The sequence below is a fragment of the Castor canadensis genome, chromosome 4, assembly GCF_047511655.1.
Source record: "Castor canadensis chromosome 4, mCasCan1.hap1v2, whole genome shotgun sequence".
Classification (NCBI taxonomy): domain Eukaryota; kingdom Metazoa; phylum Chordata; class Mammalia; order Rodentia; family Castoridae; genus Castor; species Castor canadensis.
Window position 1 is genome coordinate 153,177,729 of NC_133389.1, and position 23,396 is coordinate 153,201,124.

Genomic DNA, 23,396 nt, shown 5'->3' on the forward strand with positions numbered 1-23,396 from the left:
TAGGTGTCTTACCTATCCTTACCCCTCCCTTGTGTGCTCTCGCTTTTATCATGTGCTCAAAGTCCAGTCTCCTTATTATATTTGCCCTTGATCTAATGTCCACATATGAGGGAGAACATACGATTTTTGGTCTTTTGGGCCAGGCTAACCTCACTCAGAATGATGTTCTCCAATTCCATCCATTTACCAGCGAATGATAACATTTTGTTCTTCTTCATGGCTGCATAGAATTCCATTGTGTATAGATACCACATTTTCTTAATCCATTCGTCAGAGGTGGGGCATCTTGGCTGTTTCCATAACTTGGCTATTGTGAATAGTGCCGCAATAAACATGGGTATGCAGGTGCCTCTGGAGTCACCTGTGTCAGTCTTTTGGGTATATCCCCAAGAGTGGTATTGCTGGATCAAATGGTACATCAATGTCTTGCTTTTTAAGTAGCCTCCAAATTTTTTTCCAGAGTGGTTGTACTAGTTTACATTCCCACCAACAGTGTAAGAGGGTTCCTTTTTCCCCTGCATCCTCGCCAACACCTGTTGTTAGTGGTGTTGCTAATGATGGCTATTTTAACGGGTGAGGTGGAATCTTAGTGTGGTTTTAATTTGTATTTCCTTTATTGCTAGAGATGGTGAGTATTTTTTCATGTGTTTTTTGGCCATTTGAATTTCTTCTTTTGAGAAAGTTCTGTTTAATTCACTTGCCCATTTCTTTATTGGTTCATTAATTTTGGGAGAATTTAGCTTTTTCAGTTCCCTATATATTCTGGTTATCAGTCCTTTGTCTGATGCGTAGCTGGCAAATATTTTCTCCCACTTTGTGGGTGTTCTCTTCAGTTTAGAGACCATTTCTTTTGTTGAACAGAAGCTTTTTAATTTTATGAGGTCCCATTTATCTATGCTATCTCTTAGTTGCTGTGCTGCTGGGGTTTCATTGAGAAAGTTCTTACCTATACCTACTAACTCCAGAGTAGTTCCTACTCTTTCCTGTATCAACTTTAGAGTTTGTGGTCTGATATTAGGATCCTTGATCCATTTTGAGTTAGTATTGGTATAGGGTGATATACATGGATCTAGTTTCAGTTTTTTGCAGACTTCCTAGTTCTTTTTGCTTTAGTTCTTTTTTGAATGGAGTCTTGCATTTATGTTCAGGCCGGTCTAGATGGTGAGCATCCTACTCATACTACACATGGTAGCTGGGATGGTAGTTCCATCATATCTACCTTTTATTGGTTGAAGTGGGATCTCTTGAACTTTTTGCTCGGGCTGGTTTTGAAACTTGATTCTTTGGAGTAGTTAGGATTACAGGCATGAGCCACTGTGCTTGCCTCAATGCTACCTATCTAAGCAGTGACTTTGGGAAGCTATATGTGTGCTATTATTACTCATTTTGTTTATGGATCTCAGTTTTTAAATAGGAAATTCACTATTTTATTTGCATTTGTGCAAAGATGTGACTGTTTAACATTAAAATAACAGTGAACTTAAGTTGGTAGTTGGTATTTGGTTTGCATGTTATTGATAGTTTTCAGAACATTTTTAATGGTGGATGTAGATTCATTAACAGACTGCTTTTGGTGAGTTTTTTGTAGGTTAGTTTGATAGAAATAGGTTATCTTTGAGGTAATAATCACTGTTTTTTCCCCCTAGTCAACAGATAAGCAGCGAGCCCTAGAAGAAACCAAAGCCTACACTACCCAGTCCTTAGCAAGTGTTGCCTATCTGATAAACACCTTGGCAAACAATGTCCTACAGATGCTGGATATCCAGGCATCCCAGTTACGAAGAATGGAATCATCAATCAATCATATTTCACAAGTGAGATCATGTTATTTTCCTATTGCCTATGAGAAACAAAAACAGCCAATGTACCATATTGGCAGACTTTATTATGTGAATTAATATGCTCGTATTACTTGGAAATACAAATTCAATATATTTGTTTTATGATTCTTTTTGTGGTTTTGTTATCTTTCTATGATTTGATAGGAAAGTAAATTTTAATAGAGTCTATTAAAACTTGGTCATCATAGCAACATAATCATCCCTGAATTAAAAATTTGTCCTATTTCAATTTTTGTTAGATTTCATACTTCTTTATTGTTTTAAATTAAACTTGAAAGCTTGGTGCCCCTCCTTCCCCCTTTAAAACTTGTGTTGGTTAGGTTTTATGTTTTTAATTTTTGGTAATGCTGGGGCCTGAACTCTGAACCTTGTGCATGGTGGGCAAGTGCTCTGCCACTAAACTGTACCCCTTGCCCAGGTTTTTATGTCTTTTGGGATGGTACCAGTCATACTTGTAATATGGAAAGGTAAAGAGACTTATAAAACCTTATAAAATATCTTTATATAGAACTTAAAAATGTTAAATTTTTCTATTGCAAAAGCCATGCTCATGAAAATACAGAAAGAAGGGAAAAGTAGATTTTTCATCATTACTCAAGCTTTTCACTATTAATTTTTTATCTCTTTCCTTGTGATACTTTAAAATATAGCTGGCATTGTAATAGAGGTAGAATTTGGGGTTCTTCTCTTCTAGCATTAAAACACATTTTTTCACGATCTTTTAAGATCTTTGTATGTTGGCATGTACATGTCATTGCTTTCAAACTACTTCAGTATTAGGGGCCATTTAAAATAATACTATAACTGGAATAGCGGTTGGCACCTGTAATCCCAGCACTCCAGATTTTGAGCAGGAGGATGGAGAGTTTGAGGCCAATCTAAGCAAAATAGTGAGACCCTATCTCAAAAAAAAAAAAAAAAAAAAAAAAAGAAGACTCAATAGAAAACTAATTAAATTGCAAAATGAAGCTTTAAAACATCAAAATTATGAATGTTTTGATCTGCCTGCCTTTTTACAAAAAGACCTTTAAAGTTTTCACTTCTAGCATTTTGTCATTTTGAGCAACTTGGTACAGGACTGTCAACTTTATTTTTAGACTTAATTAGAACTTTTTGAAAAAAAAGATTTAAAAAAAATGTATACATTTTTGTGTTTATTTCATTGTTCAGGAGTGTTTGAAATTGATTAATCCAGCTATTTTTGAGAATCTAAAAAGTTTAGCAAATTTGTATAATTAATTATAGTCCAGCTAACTAAATTAGCTGTAGTAAGTCTATATTACAATTCTACTATTTGGGAATTTATTGTATTGATTAGGAAGAATTTCATGTTCAATCTGAATTTAGCATTATAAGGGTTTCTTCACATTCTGTATAAACTCATGTAGATATTTTATATTTCATTGCTTTTTGTTTTGCTGCATCTCTTAAGTTAAAAAAGAATTGGTGAATTGTAATGAATGACAAGTAAATTTTTTAAGGAAAGGTTTCCTGAAGGAAATAATCAGTGATATTTTAAATAAGTAGACGAACTTGGTTTTCTATGGAAAGAGAATTGACAAGTTGCTAATGTGATACAAAATTTCAGGATTTATACTTCCAGGCTTTAATATTTTTACACGCTTGAAGTACTGACAAAGGACCTGAAAAAGGAAATAAAAAGAGTAAATGTAGAAGAGAAATTAAGATTAGAGATCCTCTTTAGTTGGTAGGGGAAAGTAGTAGAGATTATGTAAGTAAGTAAATAGTGACAACAAGCAGATCACAGTGAGAATAATTTATATTCTGATTAGAATTCTACAGTTCTTATATAAGAAAGGTTAAAAAGGTAGCAAGCTTAAGGAGGAAGGTGATAAATATTGTGTTCAGCTAATGGGAACATTTTATTTTTGCATATGATATAAATTGGTCTAAGGATGCATCTTTTAAAACTGTTCTGATGGGATAAGTAAAAAGCAGGAGAGATGACTCATAGAGATTAGCAGAGATCTTAGAGCTGTGAAGAACATGTTGAACCTTTTTTATTTGGAGTTGAGTGGATAGAGGATAATACCTGGAGTGATGAAGGATCTACAACTATGGCAGCTATTGGGTTTATACAAAATGTATCTCAGTATCTCAGTGTGTTTAGATGAGTAGAAGTGGGCTCATAGGGGATGTAGATAAGAAATTAGAGCAGCTAAGCATTTAAAAATGAATTTTGTAGAATTGCTTCAAGGATTGAATTTTCTCAGTTATGTTTATTGCACAAGTAGAATTCTTTGTTTAAAAAGTAAGTTGAATATCAGAACTATTTGATGCTCTTTAGACCAGAAGGTGATTATTATTATTACTAATATTATTAATACTGGGGCTTGAACCCAGGGCCTTGGCACATGCTAAACATATATTTTACTACTGAGCTACTACAAGTGGGAGATTATTCTCCCAGAAGTGTAAAAGAAAATGTTTTCTGTTTAAGAAGTGACTACTTGGTTAAATACTCTAAAACGAACAGGCCAATTTTATTTATAAAGGAGCAGATGGTAAATATTTTAAGTTTTGTGTGTATTTTTGTTGGGGTGTGTGTGTGTGTGTGTTTTGAGACAGGCTCTGGCTGTATAGTCTAGGTTGGCCTCAAACTGGTGATCCTTCTACCTCAGCTTCCTGAGTACTGGGATTACAGGTGTGCACCACCACACTCAGTGTGTTTTGACAACTGTTTAAAATGTTAAAACCATTATTAGTTTGTGGGTGATATAAAAACTGTCCGAGGTCAGATTTCCCATGTAGCCGTATTTTAGCAGCCTCTGCTCTTAAAATAGTTTTTTCAAATGTTTGATTCTTAAGTTTTACTATTATTATTATCTGTATTATTGTTAAAATAGTACATGTTTTTAGAAGGCTCAGAGGGTTCTGAGACCAGAGGTTTGTGCAACTTGGACAAAAATATTGGAGTCTCAGAATTTTTAGAGAAGATGGAGTTGAAATAAAGAAATGGAGGTTCAGTCAAGTCAGAGACAAGACCACATATTTATTAGAGTGGCAGCAGGTTTCAGGAGTTGTACGGGTTATCTGGTAGAATGTTTCAGGGCTAGTAGATGGTAGCTAGCTAAGCATTCAGGTTTTCCCCCTAATTAATACTTTTTTTCTGTTTCTTGGGTAAGAACAACATCAATTTTCACCTTCCTAGTGATTACATCTTTTATCGTAGGGGAAATGGACCCTGACTCAGACTGAAAGGGAGGGGACTGGTCAGGGAATGGAAATGGTACTCTGGCTCTTCTGCTGACTTGTGTGACATATGATTTCTTTGAATTTCAGTTTTTCCTTTTGTAAAACAACAAGGCTATAATTAGATGAGTTCTGAGCTGTCTTCTATCTTGAATCCTTTTATTCTTCCTTTATTCGAGCTTGATTTATATTTGTGTCTGTTTCTTTTCTGTTGGCTCTGTTACCTGCCTCAAATCTGTGTCCACCGATCTCAGCTCTCCATTATTCTAACTGAACTATTTCCCAAATTACTCTTAATTGGAATCAGAGGATGGGAATTTCTGTTTATTCTGTCAACTACCAATTACATATTAGGAAGGAAAATATACCTATAAAGCAAAGTAAAGTAATACCTGTGTGTGTGTGTGTGTTAGTGTTAGTTAGTGGGGTTTGAACTCAGGGCCTCGTGCTTGCTAGGCAGGCATTCTGCCACTTGAGCCAAGTCTTCAGCCCTGTTGCCTCTAGTTATCTCCTGTCTTGTGTTTTTGTCCTGGCCTGCCTGTACTGCAGTCCTGCTATTTAGGTCTTACCACAGGAATGTACTACCATGCCCAGTTATTGGTTGAGATGGGATTTGTTAATTTTTTGCCCATAACCATGATGTCCACCTTCTGAATGGCTGGGATGAGCCAAAACACCTGGTCTAAATGCCTTTTTTTTTTTTTTTAAAGGCAGACTTCATTAGGAATATGTAGTATCAGGCTTTTTCGGGGAGGAGTAATATAAGGACAATATAGGGCTGAGGATGTAGCTCTATGGACCCTGGGTTTAATATCCAGTACTGAAAAGGAGGAAAAGAAGAGAAGAGGTCAAAAGGTACCATAAAGAAAGTAGTGTTCTTCCCACCCTCACGAGAACTGAATAGAACTTCTTGTGTCAGGAATTGAATTAGTAGATAACCAAAAAAAAAAAAAAGAAACTAGAAGACTGAGAGCAGTTCTTCCCAAAAGTTTTACAGAAAGGCAGTGGGAGGTGTAAACCTTGAAGAAGTTCAACTTGTAGGATAATTTTCATTTAAAATTACATAGTTTTGCTTAAAAATTAATCTTAAATTAAGGAAATACCACTTAAGGTTATCAGTATTATGCATATACAGTAGATTTCATACACTAGCTAATTAATTTCCTATGTGTAGTTTTTATATTACTTTATAAAAATGAGTAATCAAAAGTTACCCATTAAGTTTGCTAGTAGCTGATTTTTTTTTGGCTGAGGGAGATGGATAATTTGGAGCACATTTGTAGTTTAAGTAATTTAATTGAAACATTTGCTTACTAATAAAAAAAGTTGAGACATATTAAAAAGCACCCAGCTCCGTTGAGTTAATCAACTGTAACTATTTGATTGCAGATCTTTTTCTATACTTATTGGCAGCTAACTAAGGTAGTGCTATCCATACTACCTCAGTACAGTAGTACAGTCAACTCTCAATTATCTGTGGTAAACAGAAACAACAATGCATGGATGAGCCTAAAACAAAGTATTTTATACAGTTCCTTCCTGTCATCTGCTGGGGCCTGAGCTTGTGTGCGAATCCATGAGGGAGCTGTAGAAGAGGGGCTCAGGCTTGCAAAGGAGCTCGGAGGAGTCAGTAGGATTACCTCAAGGCAATATGAGCTCTCCCATAGGAACCTGGATTTGGGACTGTGTGGCTGAAGTGTCAGAGGGAGCTGCAACATGCAAGACCAGCTTGGCAGTAGCAGTGAGAAGGATGGGAAGAAGAGATGTTTCATCTTGCACAATTGCAGTGATATTCCTTGGTGTGTTTTTTGGTTATCAGGATCTGTAGCAAGCAATAGTAGTATTAACAGCAGTTAATATAGGATTAGTTTTAGTCTTCTTTGCTTGATAGCTTAACACATTTTTACTTGCCACAGGTGAGTGTTATTATTGTAGCCTCTTCTAAATAAGAGTAAGTTTATATTGTCATATAATTAATAACTTTAGAAACCCAGGATATATTTAAAATACTTTTCTTGTTATTAAAACTTCTTAAGTATCACTGTTAGTCAGGTATCAGTGGCTCATGCCTGTAGTCCTAGCTATTCAGGAGGCAGAGATCAGGAGGATCACAGTTCCAAGCCAGCCTGGGCAAATAGTTTGCAAGACTTATCACAAAAACAGGACTGGCAGAGTGACCCATATGGTAGAGCACCTGACTAGTAAGCATGAGGCCCTGAGTTCAAACCCCAGTACAGCCAAAAAGAAAAAATATAGATAGATAGATAGATACATAGATAGATAGATATCTCACTGTTGATCCCATATTTCCAAATATTTGATTTAATGCATTTTAGCATTATAATGTCAGAGAATATTATGAAGTTTATAAAAGCAGTGGTGATTACTGAAAGCTGGACATTTGATTTAGAAAAACGGTAGTCATTTTTTATTTAAAAATGTTGCAGGAATTTTATTAAGTATCTTTTAAGTAGATTAATGTTGAAACTAGGTGATAGGTATGGATTGGTGGTATGCATTTTATTATGTGTAATTTGAATATTCTTTTATTTTCTAAAAGAGAAAACTTAAAAAAAGTTGAAGTAGGTGATTGCTGAAAACCTCAGAATCTTTTGGACCAAATGTTCCCCTTACTTATGGAATAGATTTAATGCTCCTCATCGTGTTTTTATGTAAACTCCACATAAAAAGCAGGCATTTTTGAAAGGTATATTTGATTTTTGTCTGTAGAAACTCTGGCACTTCAACCTGGTATGGCAGGCATACAAACTAATACTGATATTCTTAACCAAATAATTACCTTTATTATTGTAGACATTTGAGAAAAGTTAATGGTGCAGAATCTCTATTCTTAGGCAGGCATTAGAGGCATTGAATCAACTTTTGTGAAAAGTTTGAAAACACTTGCTGTATGAGAGTGAATAAGGAATTGTTCCTCTTCTGTATCTTTGGTTCTCAACCAGGGCAGTTTTGCCCTCAAGGGAACATTTGGCAATGTCAGACAGTTTTGGTTATCATGGGTTGGGGCAGTGCTATAGGTACCTACCTGGATGCTTCTTTATATCCTGCAGTACTTAGGACAGCTCATCCAACACAGAATTATTGGGCCCAAAATGTGAATTGACATTTCACTTTGCTATAAGCTTAGAGTACTGTTGTGGTTGGTTAGGCTTACATTCTTATGGATTCATTTCTGAAATAAAAGTACATTTCTAAAAACTGAGGAGAGTAAGACAAGACCGCAAAGAGAGTTACCTTCTTTTATTGATCTGATATAGACCAAAAGTGCCAGTTTTGTTTTCTGGTGGTGGTTTATTTTGAAGTACACTTTGGTAAAAACTTTGAAATAATTTAGTCTTTTTTTTTTTTTTGGTAAAGTTCTTTTTAGATAGGATCTTGTTTTTGTCTGTGCTAGCCTCAAACCTTGATCCTCCTGATCTGCCTTTCCTGAGCATTCACCACCAGGCTGGGCCCTTTAGCCCATGACCTTCCCCGACAGTTACAAAAATGGGAGGTTGAACTAGGGTCTCAAGCTTGCTAGGCAGCTGCTCTACCACTTGAGTCACTCTGCCAGCCCTTTTGGCGTTGGTTATTTTTGAGATAGAGTTTTGATTTTGCCTGTGGTGGCCTCAAACTTGATTCTCCTGATCTGCACTCCCGAGTAGTGACAGATGCACTCCACTGAACCCAGCTTTTATGATTAAGATGTGGTCTGGTGAACCATTTGCCCTGGCTGGCCTCGAACTGCCATCTTCTGTATCTCTGCCTTCTGAGTAGCTAGGATTATAGGATTGAGCCATCAAGCCTGGCTAGCTCATGTTTTTAATGATTCAAGATGACGCATTAAGCTTTATTCAGATTTCCATTTCTCTGAAATTAAAAGTTAGGGAAATTTTAATATCACTAATGCACATTTCTGTTATAGCAAGTCTTATAATTTAAATAAAATGCTCAGGAAAAGTTCAGAGACTTTTTTTTTTCTTAAAAAGAATACTTGATAAGGTTACTATGCTGACCAGCTTTTGACTTGATGCTCCATTTGGACATTTATTAGTTCTGAAACAGAATCCTATTGGTTTGAAGAGTTCTTGGTTAATAGGGAAATAGGCTTTGACTTTGTTTCAAGTTTACCTCAAGCCACAATCATTTTAGTAACTATTTTAAACTTTGTAGATCATGCATTCTCTATTGGAATTCCTTACCTCTGCCATATGTAAAAGTAGCCATAGAGAAGTAGGCAAGTGAGCAGTATGGCTGTGATTCAATAAAATTGAGGAAACTAAAATTTGAATTTTACATGACATTATTTTTCTCAACCATTCAAAAATGTAAACACTACTCAGAGCTTGTGGATTCAAAAAACCAATTAGTGGGTCAGATCTAGCCTGTGGCCATGCTTTGCCAACTCTTGCATTAGCCTAAAAATGCAGAAAGACAGTGCTCTAGAAGGAGAAAATTTAGCAAGTGAATGTGAAGCAATACTAAATCTTTAGGCATTTTTGTTTTTTATTTTTCTGGATACCAGAGCTATGTATTTTTGTGTTGTATTTTTTGTATTGTATCTTACAGACAGTTGATATTCATAAAGAGAAAGTGGCAAGAAGAGAAATTGGTATTTTGACTACTAATAAAAACACTTCAAGGACACATAAGATTATTGCGCCAGCTAACCTTGAACGACCCGTTCGTTACATTAGAAAACCTATTGACTATACAATTCTAGATGATATTGGACATGGAGTAAAGGTAGGTATAGTTTTTGTCAAACTTTTAGAAATAGTAGCTTTTAAAATGGAACTTAACTTTCACTTGTGGTTGTGAAGATTGCTAATTAACTGTATTAGTCTTCTTGCTTTTTCTTTAGTGTTGTATTCTCAAGTTTTGAACAGTCTTTGAAAAAACTACATTTGCTTAATTATGATAATATCTCATATGGATCAAATAAATTGTGTTATCTTTCTAATCTTTTAATGGCTTAATGACTGATTGAAAATCACTTAGCATGTTATTAAAATATTTACCATATCTCAAAAATTTATCAGTAGACTTTTGGCATTAGTTTTCAGAAACAAAATATGTCACTAAACAATGTACTTTGACTTTCTAGAATAATTTTAATGCAGTGTTTTGGGTGAGAATAGTGTAGATAAAAGTAAGATGTGCATTAATATTTCCACTGCTTTTGAGTATGTAGTCATTATACATTTAACTCTGTTTTGGAGGTACTGGGACATGAACTCAGTCAAGGACCTCATGTTTGTTAGGCAGGCTCTCTTCCACTTGAGCTACTCTGCCAACCCATTTTGGCTATCTTTTAAGGTGTATTTGAGTGCCAACTATGTATGTGAACACCATAGTTAAAACTGAGGAGGAGTGAGGATGTGATCCTGTGGCAGTTGCATTTGTAAGGCTCTTGGTTCCATCCCTAGCCCTGCACAACAACAGCAGTAACAATTAAAATACCCAACCACAACTGAGGAACATGTACGTTTCATTTGTTTTTAAATTTAATTAATTTATTTTTTTGGTGCTACTGGAGTTTGAGAGCTTCATGCTTGCTAGGCAGGTACTCTACCACTTGAGCCACCCTCCAGCCCTGTAAATTTCAGTTAAATTGATGCTTGTACTTAAGGAACCATTTAAGTCTCAGTTAAGTGTTACCTTATTTAAAATTTATATTCCATTTTGTTTGGAAAGACTATGACGTATCAAACGTGACTGATGCATGTATATACATGTATGCCTGTAGTGAAGTTGTATAGTTCATGTAGTGGATTTTTTTCTAATACAAGCTTGCCCCCCCCACCCCCAGTACTGGGGTTTGAACTCAGAGCTTCACCTTGAGCCACTCCACCATCACTTTTTTGTGATGGTTTTTTTTTGCGATACGGTCTCAAACTATTTGCCTGGGGTTGGCTTCGAATCACGATCCACCTGATCTCTGCCTCCTGAGTAGCTAGGATTACAGGTGTGAGCCACCTGTGCCCAGCTTAATATAAGCATATATAAATAAAAAAATACAAGGCCAGGTGCTGTGGCTCATGCCTGTCATCTCGGCTCCTCAGAGGCTATTGGGTAGGAGGATTGAAGTCTTTCTGAGGCCTGCCTCAGGCAAAAAAGCAAGACCCTATCTGAAAAATAACTAGAACCTAAAAGGGCTGGGGACATGTGGGGGAGGGGGGGTAGACCTGCCTGTCAAGTACAGGGCTCTGAGTTCAAAATCCCAGTGCTGCCAAAAATACATCATTATTTTGGCCAGAAGTTAGTTAAATCCAAATTTAATTTAAATATATGTAGAGAAAATAATGTACAGTGTAAATTTATTTTTTATAAGATCTTATCCTCAGAGATTTGATATAAGCATTATTATCTAGAATGATACTAAATTTTATAATTGATACCTATGTATATTTAGGTTACTAATTAGTGCATATTAAAATAGAATATGTAAGTTTATTCTAACTTGGCTCATGACTGTAATCTCAGTTACTTGATTATTCATTCGGGAGGTATAGATGCAGTTTGAGGCTAGCCTGGCCAAAAAGTTAGAGAACCCCATCTCAATCAATAAGCCAGGACTGTATCCTGAGCCTGTGATCCCAGCTAAACAGAGGCTGGCTCCAGGCAAAATTGTGAAAAATAACTAGCAGAAAAGGGCTAGAGGCAAGGCTCAAGTGGTACAGCATCCAAATGCAAGGCCCTGACTTGAAACCCTAGTATTGCAAAAAGAAAAACAAACAAAAGAAAAGTTCCAATAGACTGTTTTAGGGTACTTCCAGAATCTAATGCCAAAAGACACTTGGAATACTTAAAAAAAAAAAATCACATTCGTGCTTTCCTGTTTGTATAATAAAGAGGTGATTATCTCCTGCAGTTCTTAAAAAGCAAGTGTTATTCTTTTAGGACTCCTTTATTATTTGTGCTTTAGTGTTCAAAGGTCACAATTTAGAAATCTTGAATGAAATTTAGTTTTTGAATAAAGCAGTGTCTTAAATAATTTCATCAAAGAAACTTCTGTTCATGACACATTCTGCTTTAACCACTCTCTCTATGATCTACTGAAACATTGTTTTGTTAATGCTGAATGCTTAACTTGTTTTTTCTTTGTTTTCCTTTCTCTTCACATCCTGAAGTTCCAACTAACCTTTCAATGCTTTTTTTCCTTACCTCTTTTATTTGCTCCATTTATGCATTAAGTGGTTGCTTAGATTTAAGGTAAGAGATTCCAGGGCTGGATTTCCATTCTTTGTTCTTATGTAGAATATTACATATGGGGAGATCATTGGCACTTGGCCTTTTAAAGTCAACAAATGATACTTCTTTATTTTTTTGTTATGCAACTTTGTGGTGTGTCTTCATGTTCTTGAGGGTGGACATATTTTTGTCTAATTTTGTTCACTGCTCTAACCTTTGTGTCTAGAACAGTGCTGGCACACATTAGGTGCTCAGTAAGTATTTGTTGAATGAATGGTTATTCTGTAATGTTACTATGTTTGATGAAACTGAAATGTAAGCTACCCTACCATAAAATGTTGTTATGAAATGAGATTAACTGGATTTGAATAAATGTAGAAATTCTGTTATGGATTGGAGGCCAATTTATGTGCTTTATTGAACCCTCCCCCTGTGTAATAGCCTTTTTATTCTATAAGTGGTATGCGTTACCATATACCTTACTGACAACGTCATTACATTTTGACTGAATATAAAGAAACTGAGAAGCAGAAAATATTCGTCATGTATTTTTTAAGTTGCAGTATCATGTATTTTACAAAAAGAATTACTCCTTTTTTTAAATAGCTATGTAAAATATATTTCAATATAAACTATTTAAGAGTTTTTAAAGGTGAAAATTATATGGAAAATATGAAAAGCTCATGATAATGTTAACAAGGTACATTTAAGAAGAGGGTTAGAGATGTTCAGTGGTACAGTACTTACTTTCCTACCATTTGTGCAGGCCCTGTATTCAGTTCCTAGCACTCCAAACATTTTTTTTTCCTGTTATGTTTTTTTTGAGTAACATTTTAGTACTTGGGAGGATTAATGGTAAAAGTAGTTTAACTATATTCAAGAAGCCTTCAAATTATATGTTACCAAAATTATTTTTATCAAACTGAGCATGCATTTTCTTCTTTTGTTTTCTTAGCTGAGTTTTAAAATTTCTTTTCAAATATATTTCTTTTTATCCCATACCCTGTTGTTTGCCATGTCTTCAGTGCAGGGAGTGATAACTAGAAGATGACTGCGTTCTTTTATCATTCACTAGTTACTAGCCATCATGACAGACATTTCACCTGGTCATGGTAGACAGACCTCACTAGAAGAGCCCAGGCAAATGTACTCCTTTGTTGTTGATTGGAGTGTTGGCTCTAAACCCTCAGTCTTGGTGAGTTAGGTATGTGTAATTGTGGGGAGATTCTTTTTTGTAAAATAGGAAGGTTGTAGTGAGCTAGACTAAAAGTAGACTGTGTGGCTGCCTTTACCCTTTCTCCTAAAGATTGTGCTTAAATTTTGGTTCTTGATGTGTTAACCTCCAAAGTACACAGAAATATTAACTAAAGAACACACAGAAAAAGCCCAGGTGTTGATGGTGTGCACCTGATATGGGAGATAGGGGTAGGAGGATGATGGAATGAGACCAGCACTAAACAAAAAGTTCAAGACTTTGCCTGAAAAATGACTAAAGCAAAAGGGCTATGGCTGAAGTGGTGTAGCACTCAAGCACAAGACCCTCAGTTCAAATCCCAGTACTGCCAAAACGAAACAAAACAAAAACCCACCAAAGGTAGATCCTTTACCCTTAATGTTTGGACCAGTTTTCCAAGCCAGTATCCCAACTTACTTCCTTCAGTCTGTACTGTGTTTCCTTCTTGACCTACCTTGGTTCAGTGTTTGCTCCCATGTAAGAAATAGGTTCAACTGAGGGGCTCCTAGAAAAATCTAACAGGAATTTTCTCCTTCTCCTTCCTCCACCTCCTTCCGCTTCCTTCTTCATGTTTCCTCTTTGTGAAGCTAAGGATCAAACCCATGGCCTTGGGCATGCTAGGCAAGCACTCTACCACTTAGCTACAGCTGTTGTAGCTGAGTCCCAGTTGTTGTTTTTTAACTTAACAGTCCAGCTCAGGTTATCTTTATGAAATCTTTCTATAACAGTTTCTTCCCATATTAATTCTTTTGTGTGTGTGTGTGTGTCTCTGATTTCTATATAATTTGTAGACATCTCTTTTTGTTTTAAACATGAGTCATTTTATTCCTTTTATAAATACTGTGTCCCCTAGACTCTCCTCTCTCCTTGCCCCTGCCACTGGCCTTTATTCTTGTATACAGTTGTCTGGTTAGTGATTGACAAATGAGGGATATATCACACATACCATTTTAAAATGTAACTGCCACTGTTCTATTACATAAGGTCATCTCTGAGTGGGAGATTACATAGCAGAGGTCATGTCACCTTTGAACTAGAGATACTTGGCTGGCCAACTTTAGAAATAATGCTGAAGTTCAGAGGATGCTGGAAAGCACTGCTTTTTTTCTTTTCCTTTTTCATGGTGCTGTGTGTTGAACTTAGGACCTTTCATATGCTAGGCCAAGCACACTGCAGTGAGTTTCATTCCCAGACCAAGCACTGCCACATGTTGCTTAATGATGGAGATACATCCTGACAAATACATCATTAGTTTATTTTGCCATTGGGTGAACATCATGGAGTGTAGTTAAACAGACTCTGATATCTACAATGTCACTAGGGGATATTTATGGGACTATTGTATAGTAGTCTGTTGTTGACTGAAACATTATTTGGCACGTGACTATAGATATGTATATCAAGATTCACGGAGATACTGAATATACCAAAAGGATAGAGCAGGAAAGCTGGGAGTGCTGTAGAAAAAACATTAACGTATAATAATTAGCCTGGCGTATAGTGCTACTTGTAGAGATCTCCATAGCCTAGGAGACCAGACTACTCTTGGTCATTAAAGGAAGTCCTTCATCATAGGTCAGTGGAAAAGTATTTGAACTATGGCCGTGAATTAACTTTCATGACTTAAATATTTCTTCTGATTCTCAGTGGCAGAGAAAAAAAAAAAGGACTCTTCCGACTTTTCCCTCCTTGTGCCTAATGCCTGTTTCACTTAACTCTTGATAATTTTCTACTTTATGGAATAAATAATAGCCATAAAATGAAATTATTGTGGCAGTTAGCCACCAGAGTTTCATTCCAATTTCCAAATAAAACTGAAAGTATAATGAACACTCTTGCTTATGATTCATTATCATTAGCTGTACATTTATGTACCTGATGGTAGTTCTGTTTTTTTTTTGTACTGCTAGGGGTTTAATCCAGGGCTTTGATCATGCTAGGTAAGTACTGTACCACTGAGCTACACCCCCAGGTTTTTTTTTGTTTGTTTGTTTGTTTGTTTTTTTTCAAGATATGGTTTCACAGTGTTGCCTGGCTGGTCTTGAACGCTTAGGCTCAAGTGATTGTCCTGCTTCAGCCTCCTGAGTAGCTGAGATCATAGAAATGAACCACCATGCCCACCCTTATGTTTGTATTAAAAAATATTTCAAGGGGAATTGCTATTATGAAGTGTCTGCAGCCTTTTTTTTGTTCCAAGTTTTTGGTGTGTGTTTGTATACCCACATGCATACATGCATGCATAAGTTAAGTTCCCCTGTACTACTCACACAGTTCAGTTATGTGTTTTGCTACTTGTCAGGAAATATTTTTTCTTAAACACTTCCCTCAAAATGATTTTAGGACCATGATGGCTATTCAGCACATTTTTTTTTTTTTTTACCAAATTATTTTAGATTTGACTTTCATTTGACTTCTATTATAATATAGGTTCTACGTTTTATAAGGAAATTAAGTTTTATTTGACATTTGTTCCTGTTCTTCCCTTACTTTAAATTTGATGGTAGCAACAAGGGGATTGGACTTTGATCACATGAAAAAGTGAGAGCACACAAGGGAGGTATGAGGATAGGTAAGACACCTAAAAAACTAGATAGCATTTGTTGCCCTCAACACAGAGAAACTAAAGCAGATACTTTAAAGCAACTGAGGCCAATAGGAGAAGGGGACCAGGAACTAGAGAAAAGATTAGTTCGAGAAGAATTAACCTAGAAGGTAACACACATGTACAGGAAATCAATTTGAGTCAACTCCCTGTATAGCTGTCCTTATCTCAACTAGCAAAAACCCTTGTTCTTTCCTATTATTGCTTATATACTCTCTCTTCAACAAAATTAGAGATAAGGGCAAAATAATTTCTCCCAGGTAGCGAGGGGTAAGGGGGGGTAAGGGAGGGAGTGGGGGAGGTGTTAAGGGAGGGGACGGGACGGGGAGAAGGGGGGAGAAATGACCCAAACATTGTATGCACATATGAATAAAGTAAAAATTAAAAAAAAATAAATTTGATGGTAGCATTTCTACTCTGCTTAATATTTTTATTATGTCACACAGCACAGAAACATGTTTCACAGAGGAAAATGGCCTTGAGAAAATACTGAAAAAGTCTTCTAGCTTAATAAAAAGAAATACAGTATCATTGAACTATAATGTGTAATATTTGAACATTACACAAGGACTTTTTTTTTTTTTTTTTTGGTGGGACTGGGGTTTAACTCAGGCTTCATGCTTGCAGAACATGCATTCCACTGCTTAAGTCATGCCTCCAGTTCATTTTGCACTGGATATTTTGGAGATGGCGGTCTCATGAACTGTTTGCCTGGGCTGGCCTCCAGCCTTGATCCTCCTGATCTTAACCTCCCAGGTAGATAGGATTATAGGCGTGAGCCACCAGCATACAGCCTGTTTGGTTCCTTAAGTGATTAAGTTACTCATCCATCTCATTAACCAGACAGATAAAATCATTTGAGCTACAGATCATAAAATATATTGGATTTTGTTTGTGCACATGCCCACCAGATTTTAATTTATAGATTATTTATTTTATTGTATTTTTAGGATGTGTTCTTATGTTCTAAGTCTTACAGAAGATACTGCAATTTAAAAATAACACATTACATACCAAAAGCTGAAATAAATCAAAGTTGAAAAATTATTTTCAAGTATTTTAGCTATCCCATGTATAGAATAAAATTCTCATTTACTCTTTTACTATTCTTGCTCTTTTTCCTTCCTGTTTCTAGCAAATTGATTTGTAGTTTAGTGTTTGGTTCACTTCTTGCTCATCACAAAGTAACTTTGGATTTTATATTGTTTAAGGTTGAGCTTAAAGGACTTTGGTTACTATATTTAAAATTTTTTGGTATCGTTAAGATAAACAGTTTTTAAAAGCTATGGTGGTTATTTGTCAGATTACTACTAAACTTTTCCCCAAAAGTGGATTAATTTTGTACAAGCTTCTGGCATTTTTATTTTGAGATAAAATTAGTATACCCTCTGCTTACTAATGAGGGGGAAAGAAAGGATAAGTTAATTTTTATTCTTAATTTGATAATTGTTTTGTTTTGTTTTTATTGTTTAAAAGCAACAACAAAAGGATTACAGATAAATGCTTCTTTGAAAATATTGACATTTCAAAGGTATCATTTGTCATTAATGATTGTTTTAACATCACACACAACTTGTTCACTGGGCTATTGATTTGAAGAATTTTATTTTGACGTATTATTTCTTGGCTATTCATATAAGAAGTAGGGCTTAAAAAAAAATCCCACCTAAGCCAGGATTTTGACAGCCACAATCATATGTGTAATTGTGATTTGTTTTCTTAAAATTTATATTTTGAAATTACAATTATAATGTATTTTAATTTCAGTGGTACAATATGCAGTTTCATGTTATAACTATAATTTTAATACTCTAGATACAGAAATTTGACATCTTGTTTGAAATCTCTTTTGAAGATGACACAAGATGGCAGAATATTAGAAGCTTAAAATAGGGTCATATTTGAACCTATTTGGTGAGCATTAGCTTAACCTATTGGTAGTCTGAAGCAACTTGAGATTGCATTTGATCTGTATTTGTGAATGACTCCTTTTAGGTTCTCGTAAGATAACCAGATTTCTAGGGCTTTTGCTGTAAGTGTTGGCATACTCTATTGGTGACTTTTATTCTCAGATTAGCCATTTTTCTTACACTTACATTTTCAGTTAAGAATAGAAGAGTCAGTGTAGTCATGATTCAGCTCTGATTTAGGATCATGCCATAACTTTCTGATGCCTGAGTTAACCTTTAGTTTAGGTCTGAGTACATCCAGTTCCCATTGGAAGTAAGATGATGGCAGTGGCCTTTGTGCTGCTTCTAGGCAAATGGCATACCTCAGCCCTGATGTTCTGGTTCAGATGTTTAGGAATATGCCTTGAACTTGTAGCAGTTTTCAGGTAGGTGATTTCCTCATAAGAGTACATTTTAAAAACAAATGTAAGGGGGATCCACAGCTTAAAAAACTGAAGTTTTTTCGGTATATCTTTATTTTGTGTTCTCTAGTTATAATGGATTGCACATATACATAATTGCATTATTTTAGTTGGAAAACATGTTTTGTTTATGCTATACTTGCTATCTAAAGGAAACAGTCCGCCAAAAAAACATTATTTAAAGGTCTTTTTCTTTCTGATTAAGTTGCTTTTTATTAAAATTAAAATTTTCATAAGTAATTTATTTGATATCAGTTGACTTTAATATCACATAGTCTAACCAGTGATCTGTTGTTGTGATGGTCTAATGGCAAATAAATTCTTTGCATACAAGTTTATAAGCATTTGAAAATCTCATGTTAGGAAGAGTCCTTTGAGTACAACTGTAGAATAATAGTAGAGTAGAAATTTCATATGAAATGCATGGCCTCTGATTTTTTTCCTTATGTTTACACCTTCCCCTCCTTTGTTAAATAGCATAGCATTATTTCCCAAAAGTGCCACTTCATTTCGCTGTGTATAAGTTGAGTTTTCCTCACAATTTTTTAGGTGAGTACCCAGAATATGAAGATGGGTGGGCTGCCACGTACAACACCTCCAACTCAGAAACCCCCTAGCCCCCCAATGTCAGGGAAAGGGACACTTGGGTGAGTATATAACTAAGTAATAATGGAAAACCATTTTATGTGGTGAAACACAGCCTATATTTAGTTTTCAATATTTGAAGCAAGAACATTTTCTTCCTAGGATTGTTTTTTTGTGTATATAACTTTCCATTTTCTTGGGAAGCACATCTTTATACTTCAAAAAATTTGTTCAGAAATTATTTTTCTAATGAATTTTAAATTGATATAAAATCTTTAGTACAAATTCATGATTTATTATAAATTACAGTGTAATTTAATTTCTCTTCAGAAAGTTTTCAATAGTCCATTTGTATTATAGTTGAATTTACTAGACTATCCTTCTCAAGAATGCTCTGTAGCTTATAAAATTCGGTATAGCATGTTATGATACCATTGAGCTTTGATTTTGTGCTACAGAATTGGGCTCTGGGTTTGACATAGGCAAAAATGGTCAATTAATGGAAAAGCTTGACTTTTTTCCTTCTATAGCATTATAGTATATGCTTCATTTATCATTGTTTGAGATTTATGATCAGATATGCATAATATGGCCCAGAAGCCAGATGAGTACAATTCTGGTTTAGCTCTGCTGTGTGCCCTGTGGTCCTGTGTAGTCAGCGTCTCAACAGTTCAGTTTTTTCATCTGTAAAAGGGGGTAATAGTTGTCCTATAAACTTTTCAGAATTACTGTACCACAAATTGGATTTTAGAAAATGTATAAGGCAAAGACAAAATACTTTGACAACTATTGGCTTTGTGATATATTCTAAAAGTTTTTAATTCACAATCTTGTTTTTGGCCCCCTCACCAAAAAAAACAAAACAAAAACAACAAAAAACACCCGCCACCACCACCACCACCAAACACCAAACCAAAACAACAACAAAAACCGAAACCAAACAAAAATCTCTCCCCTTCCCCAAACCAAAATTCAGTCACGCACTGTGGGTCAGGACAGAACAAAGATGAGTGGGATATAAAGGAGGAACATGTTAGAAGAGGAATTATAGTTTGGACAATGGATGGCAAAAAATAAAAATGACCAACCAGGAATAGGATGGCTTTATTTGAAGTGGTCAGAAACATTCTGCTTAACATAGAGAGGAAAGAATCTAGTGGATCAAATAAACTTTAGGTAATGCAGATGATGTAGTAGGGTATAATGGTGTAGGGGTCAGAGTAGAGGGACCAAAAGGAAGTATTTGTTTTATTTTCCTGTAGTACATTCACATGCATAGTGCCTAATAGGTTTTGATAGGTTTTAGATCAAGATTGTTTGCAAGATACCCACTTAGTAGAAAAATAAAATTTTATTTTTCTCTCAAATTTTGGAGATACACTTATATACCATTGTTTGTTTTCCATGGGTATTAGCAATGCTTCTGTAGGATTCTTGGAGACCAGAGTTGTTGAGTACCACTTGGCCAGTTGATGGTCATGGGCTTTTTTTTTTTTTTTCCCCATATAATCTTTGCCTAGTTATCATATGTTCTTCCTCTCACCCTTATTATTTTTTTTTACCTTGTTTATATTATTGCCTTCACTTTGTATCTCTCAGTTAACAAAAGTTTTTTTCTTGAACGAAGCAGAACATTTTTATTGTCTGGAAAACATTGTCTAAAAATTGGATGTTTGGAAGTTAAATCAGTTTTTTGTTTTTATACTTAAACTCTGGAAGCCTTTTGGGAAGTGAAGTGTTGAGAAATATTATAAGTCAGTGGAGCATCATCATTTCAAGAGGAAGATAACTTTTTAGTTTTTGTATCTTGAGATGCCAGTTTTCATTTTTTAAGATCAGAATCTTATCTGTAAAATACCAGTTTCATATTTATCATTGCCATGAAGAATTTGGACACTTAGAGATGAGAATTGATTTAATAATCATGAATGTTCCAAAGTGCCTCTTCCTGCTAAATTTTCTTTATCTTAGTCTTTTCATCCTCTTCCTTTTAAAGAGAAATTTGGGTAGAAGAGGGAAATAAATGTTAATAATATCATTTGGTTTATATCTTGAAGTTTAAAATAAATAATGTAGAAGGGCTTGGCTGATCTTTAAAATTAATTTCTCCCTCTTAAATATTGAACTCTGAAGAGGGAAAGAGGAAAGAGATGAAGGTGAAAGTTGAGGAAAAAGTGAGATTGTAGGAAAGGAAGATGAAATTAGTGTATTTCTGTATACAAATGGACTTTGATTTCTATGTATTTAGTATATAGAAAGGGAAATGAGTTCTTATAGCTGGTGGTATTGATCATCAGTGTGGAATTCATGGATCCAAAATCTAGATTTGTTGTCCTTTTCTTTGGTTAGGGTGAGAGGGGAGAGGAAGATAATTAGTGCATTGATGCAGTGCAATTGGGAGACTTTAACATAATAATATAATTTTAAGTCTTCTAAGAGTAGTTTAGGAAACATTTGCTTAGATGGTGGAAAACCTTTGTGTCTTGGAGAATAAATGAACAAAATTGCATTAGCACAGGGAAATGAGGTTGGAGACAGAAATGTAATTCACCAAAACCCTAATAGTGGAGGAGTGTACTTTAGGAAAGACTGAAATTGGTAGTTGGGTTAAACCACATTGCCTGTTTCTGATTACAAATTGTATTTCACTACTGGCAACTCTTTAAATTTATTGTGCCGAAACTTGCTTAATCACACCATACATACGCTCTTCTTTTTGTAGGCGGCACTCCCCCTATCGCACACTGGAGCCAGTGCGTCCTCCAGTGGTACCAAATGATTACGTACCTAGCCCAACCCGTAATATGGCTCCCTCGCAGCAGAGCCCTGTGAGGACAGCTTCTGTGAATCAAAGAAATCGAACTTACAGGTATTTTCTCTACCTCAGAGCAAAATATGGTGGTCATAGTACCATAATCCATTCAGATGACATCAGTTAAATCTCTCTCATTTTCCAAGCGCTAAGTTTTGAGTTCTTTTCCTCACTTCTCTCTTCCAAACCTCATCTGATTCCACCTTTCCTCATGTTCTGATACAACTTTGAGCAGTCAGAAGTTGAAAAGGAACAGATATCTCAAAGTGCAAACGTCTCTACAAAGATGAAAGTTTAATCTGAAAAAAATATTTATGGACCAGGTGTAGAAAATTTCAAGTTGTTTTTTGGTGGAACTTTACAGATGAAAAACTATATACAATAAAATACTAGTATGGGATGATATATTAATATCATTACAAATTGAAATCAAATAATTTATTTAGGAAAATGTTTTTATAATAAAAGAAGTTCCTTCAGTTGGGTATTAAACTGGAATGTTAGAAGGTGATACTTATTTTGGTATGTTGAGCCACAACATTTTTCACTGTACTTAAGGAGATTTTTTTTTTTTTTTTTTGCAATTTCTTTACTGTATCTTGATAAAAACTTACTGAACTCAGCTTTTCTCCCAATTTTAGTAAGAAGTTCATATTTGAAATGGAAGGTTTTTGAATTATCTTTCTTGTAGCTGTATTCATTTCAGAAAATTTTAGGAAATGCTGACAATATCCCAGTGTCTGTAAATACTCATATTTTGGTGGCTCTTATTTCTTTAGCAGCAGTGGGAGTAGTGGAGGAAGTCATCCAAGTAGCCGGAGCAGCAGTCGAGAGAACAGTGGAAGTGGGAGTGTGGGGGTTCCTATTGCTGTTCCCACTCCGTCTCCTCCCAGTGTCTTTCCAGGTAAAAACACTTTTCTTTTACAAATCTGAATTCAGATTGTCATTTTGTTATAAGGACTTCTTCTTCGGTGGTGCTGGAGTTTAACTTAGGGCCTCATGCATATGAGCTTTCTCCCCACTCAGGATGTTTTTTATTCCTTTAGGACTCCATAAATGTTGGGAAGTCTTTATATATTTGTTATTTTAACCAAGTGGCTTTTAAAATTTTTGCTATATTTGTATTTCTCAGTTAATTTGGTTTTACACCTTTGGTGCTGTGGCTCAGTTAGTGTTTTGAGATTTCAGGCGTCATTTTGGTATTTCGAATTTGTGGTGTGAGAATCATATTGATAACAGAAAAATATGCTTATTTAATTTTAGGACATACAAAAGTTTAAATTTAGTCTTAAAAGCATGACACAAAAGACATCAGGATAGAGTATTACATACTTAAGCAAGGCATGGTGGTGCATGCTTGTATTTGGGAGACTGAGAAAGGAGGATAGGGAGCTTGAGACCAGCCTGGGTCACGTAGTGAGACTCTGTTCCATAAAAACAAAACTGGTGGGTGGAGTGGCTCAAGTGGTAGAGTGCCTGCAAAGCAATTATAAGACCCTGAGTTCAAACCCGAGAACTAAAAAAAATCAACTGAGGCTAGGAGT

General features: G+C 35.4%; 2 protein-coding genes across 41 annotated transcripts in view; one reads left to right on the forward strand and one right to left on the reverse strand.

Moving 5' to 3' along the window:
- Window positions 1-23,396, forward strand: part of Abi2 (abl interactor 2) — an 84,083-nt gene that overhangs the window by 33,650 nt on the left and 27,037 nt on the right. For 6 of the 40 annotated variants that reach the window (XM_074071470.1, XM_074071504.1, XM_074071474.1 and 3 more), the window contains exons 2-6: window positions 1,647-1,814; window positions 9,624-9,800; window positions 19,005-19,102; window positions 21,763-21,909; window positions 22,632-22,756. In XM_074071470.1, coding sequence (XP_073927571.1) covers window positions 1,647-1,814; window positions 9,624-9,800; window positions 19,005-19,102; window positions 21,763-21,909; window positions 22,632-22,756 — 715 coding nt within the window. Of the gene's footprint in view, window positions 1-1,646; window positions 1,815-9,623; window positions 9,801-12,251; window positions 12,270-19,004; window positions 19,103-21,762; window positions 21,910-22,631; window positions 22,757-23,396 lie in introns of all 40 variants that reach the window. The other 34 variants (XM_074071503.1, XM_074071469.1, XM_074071473.1 and 31 more) reach the window with 10 other exon arrangements.
- The window catches only part of Raph1 (Ras association (RalGDS/AF-6) and pleckstrin homology domains 1), a 186,086-nt gene that overhangs the window by 32,700 nt on the left and 129,990 nt on the right, over window positions 1-23,396 (reverse strand). The gene's annotated exons all lie outside the window — the stretch shown is intronic.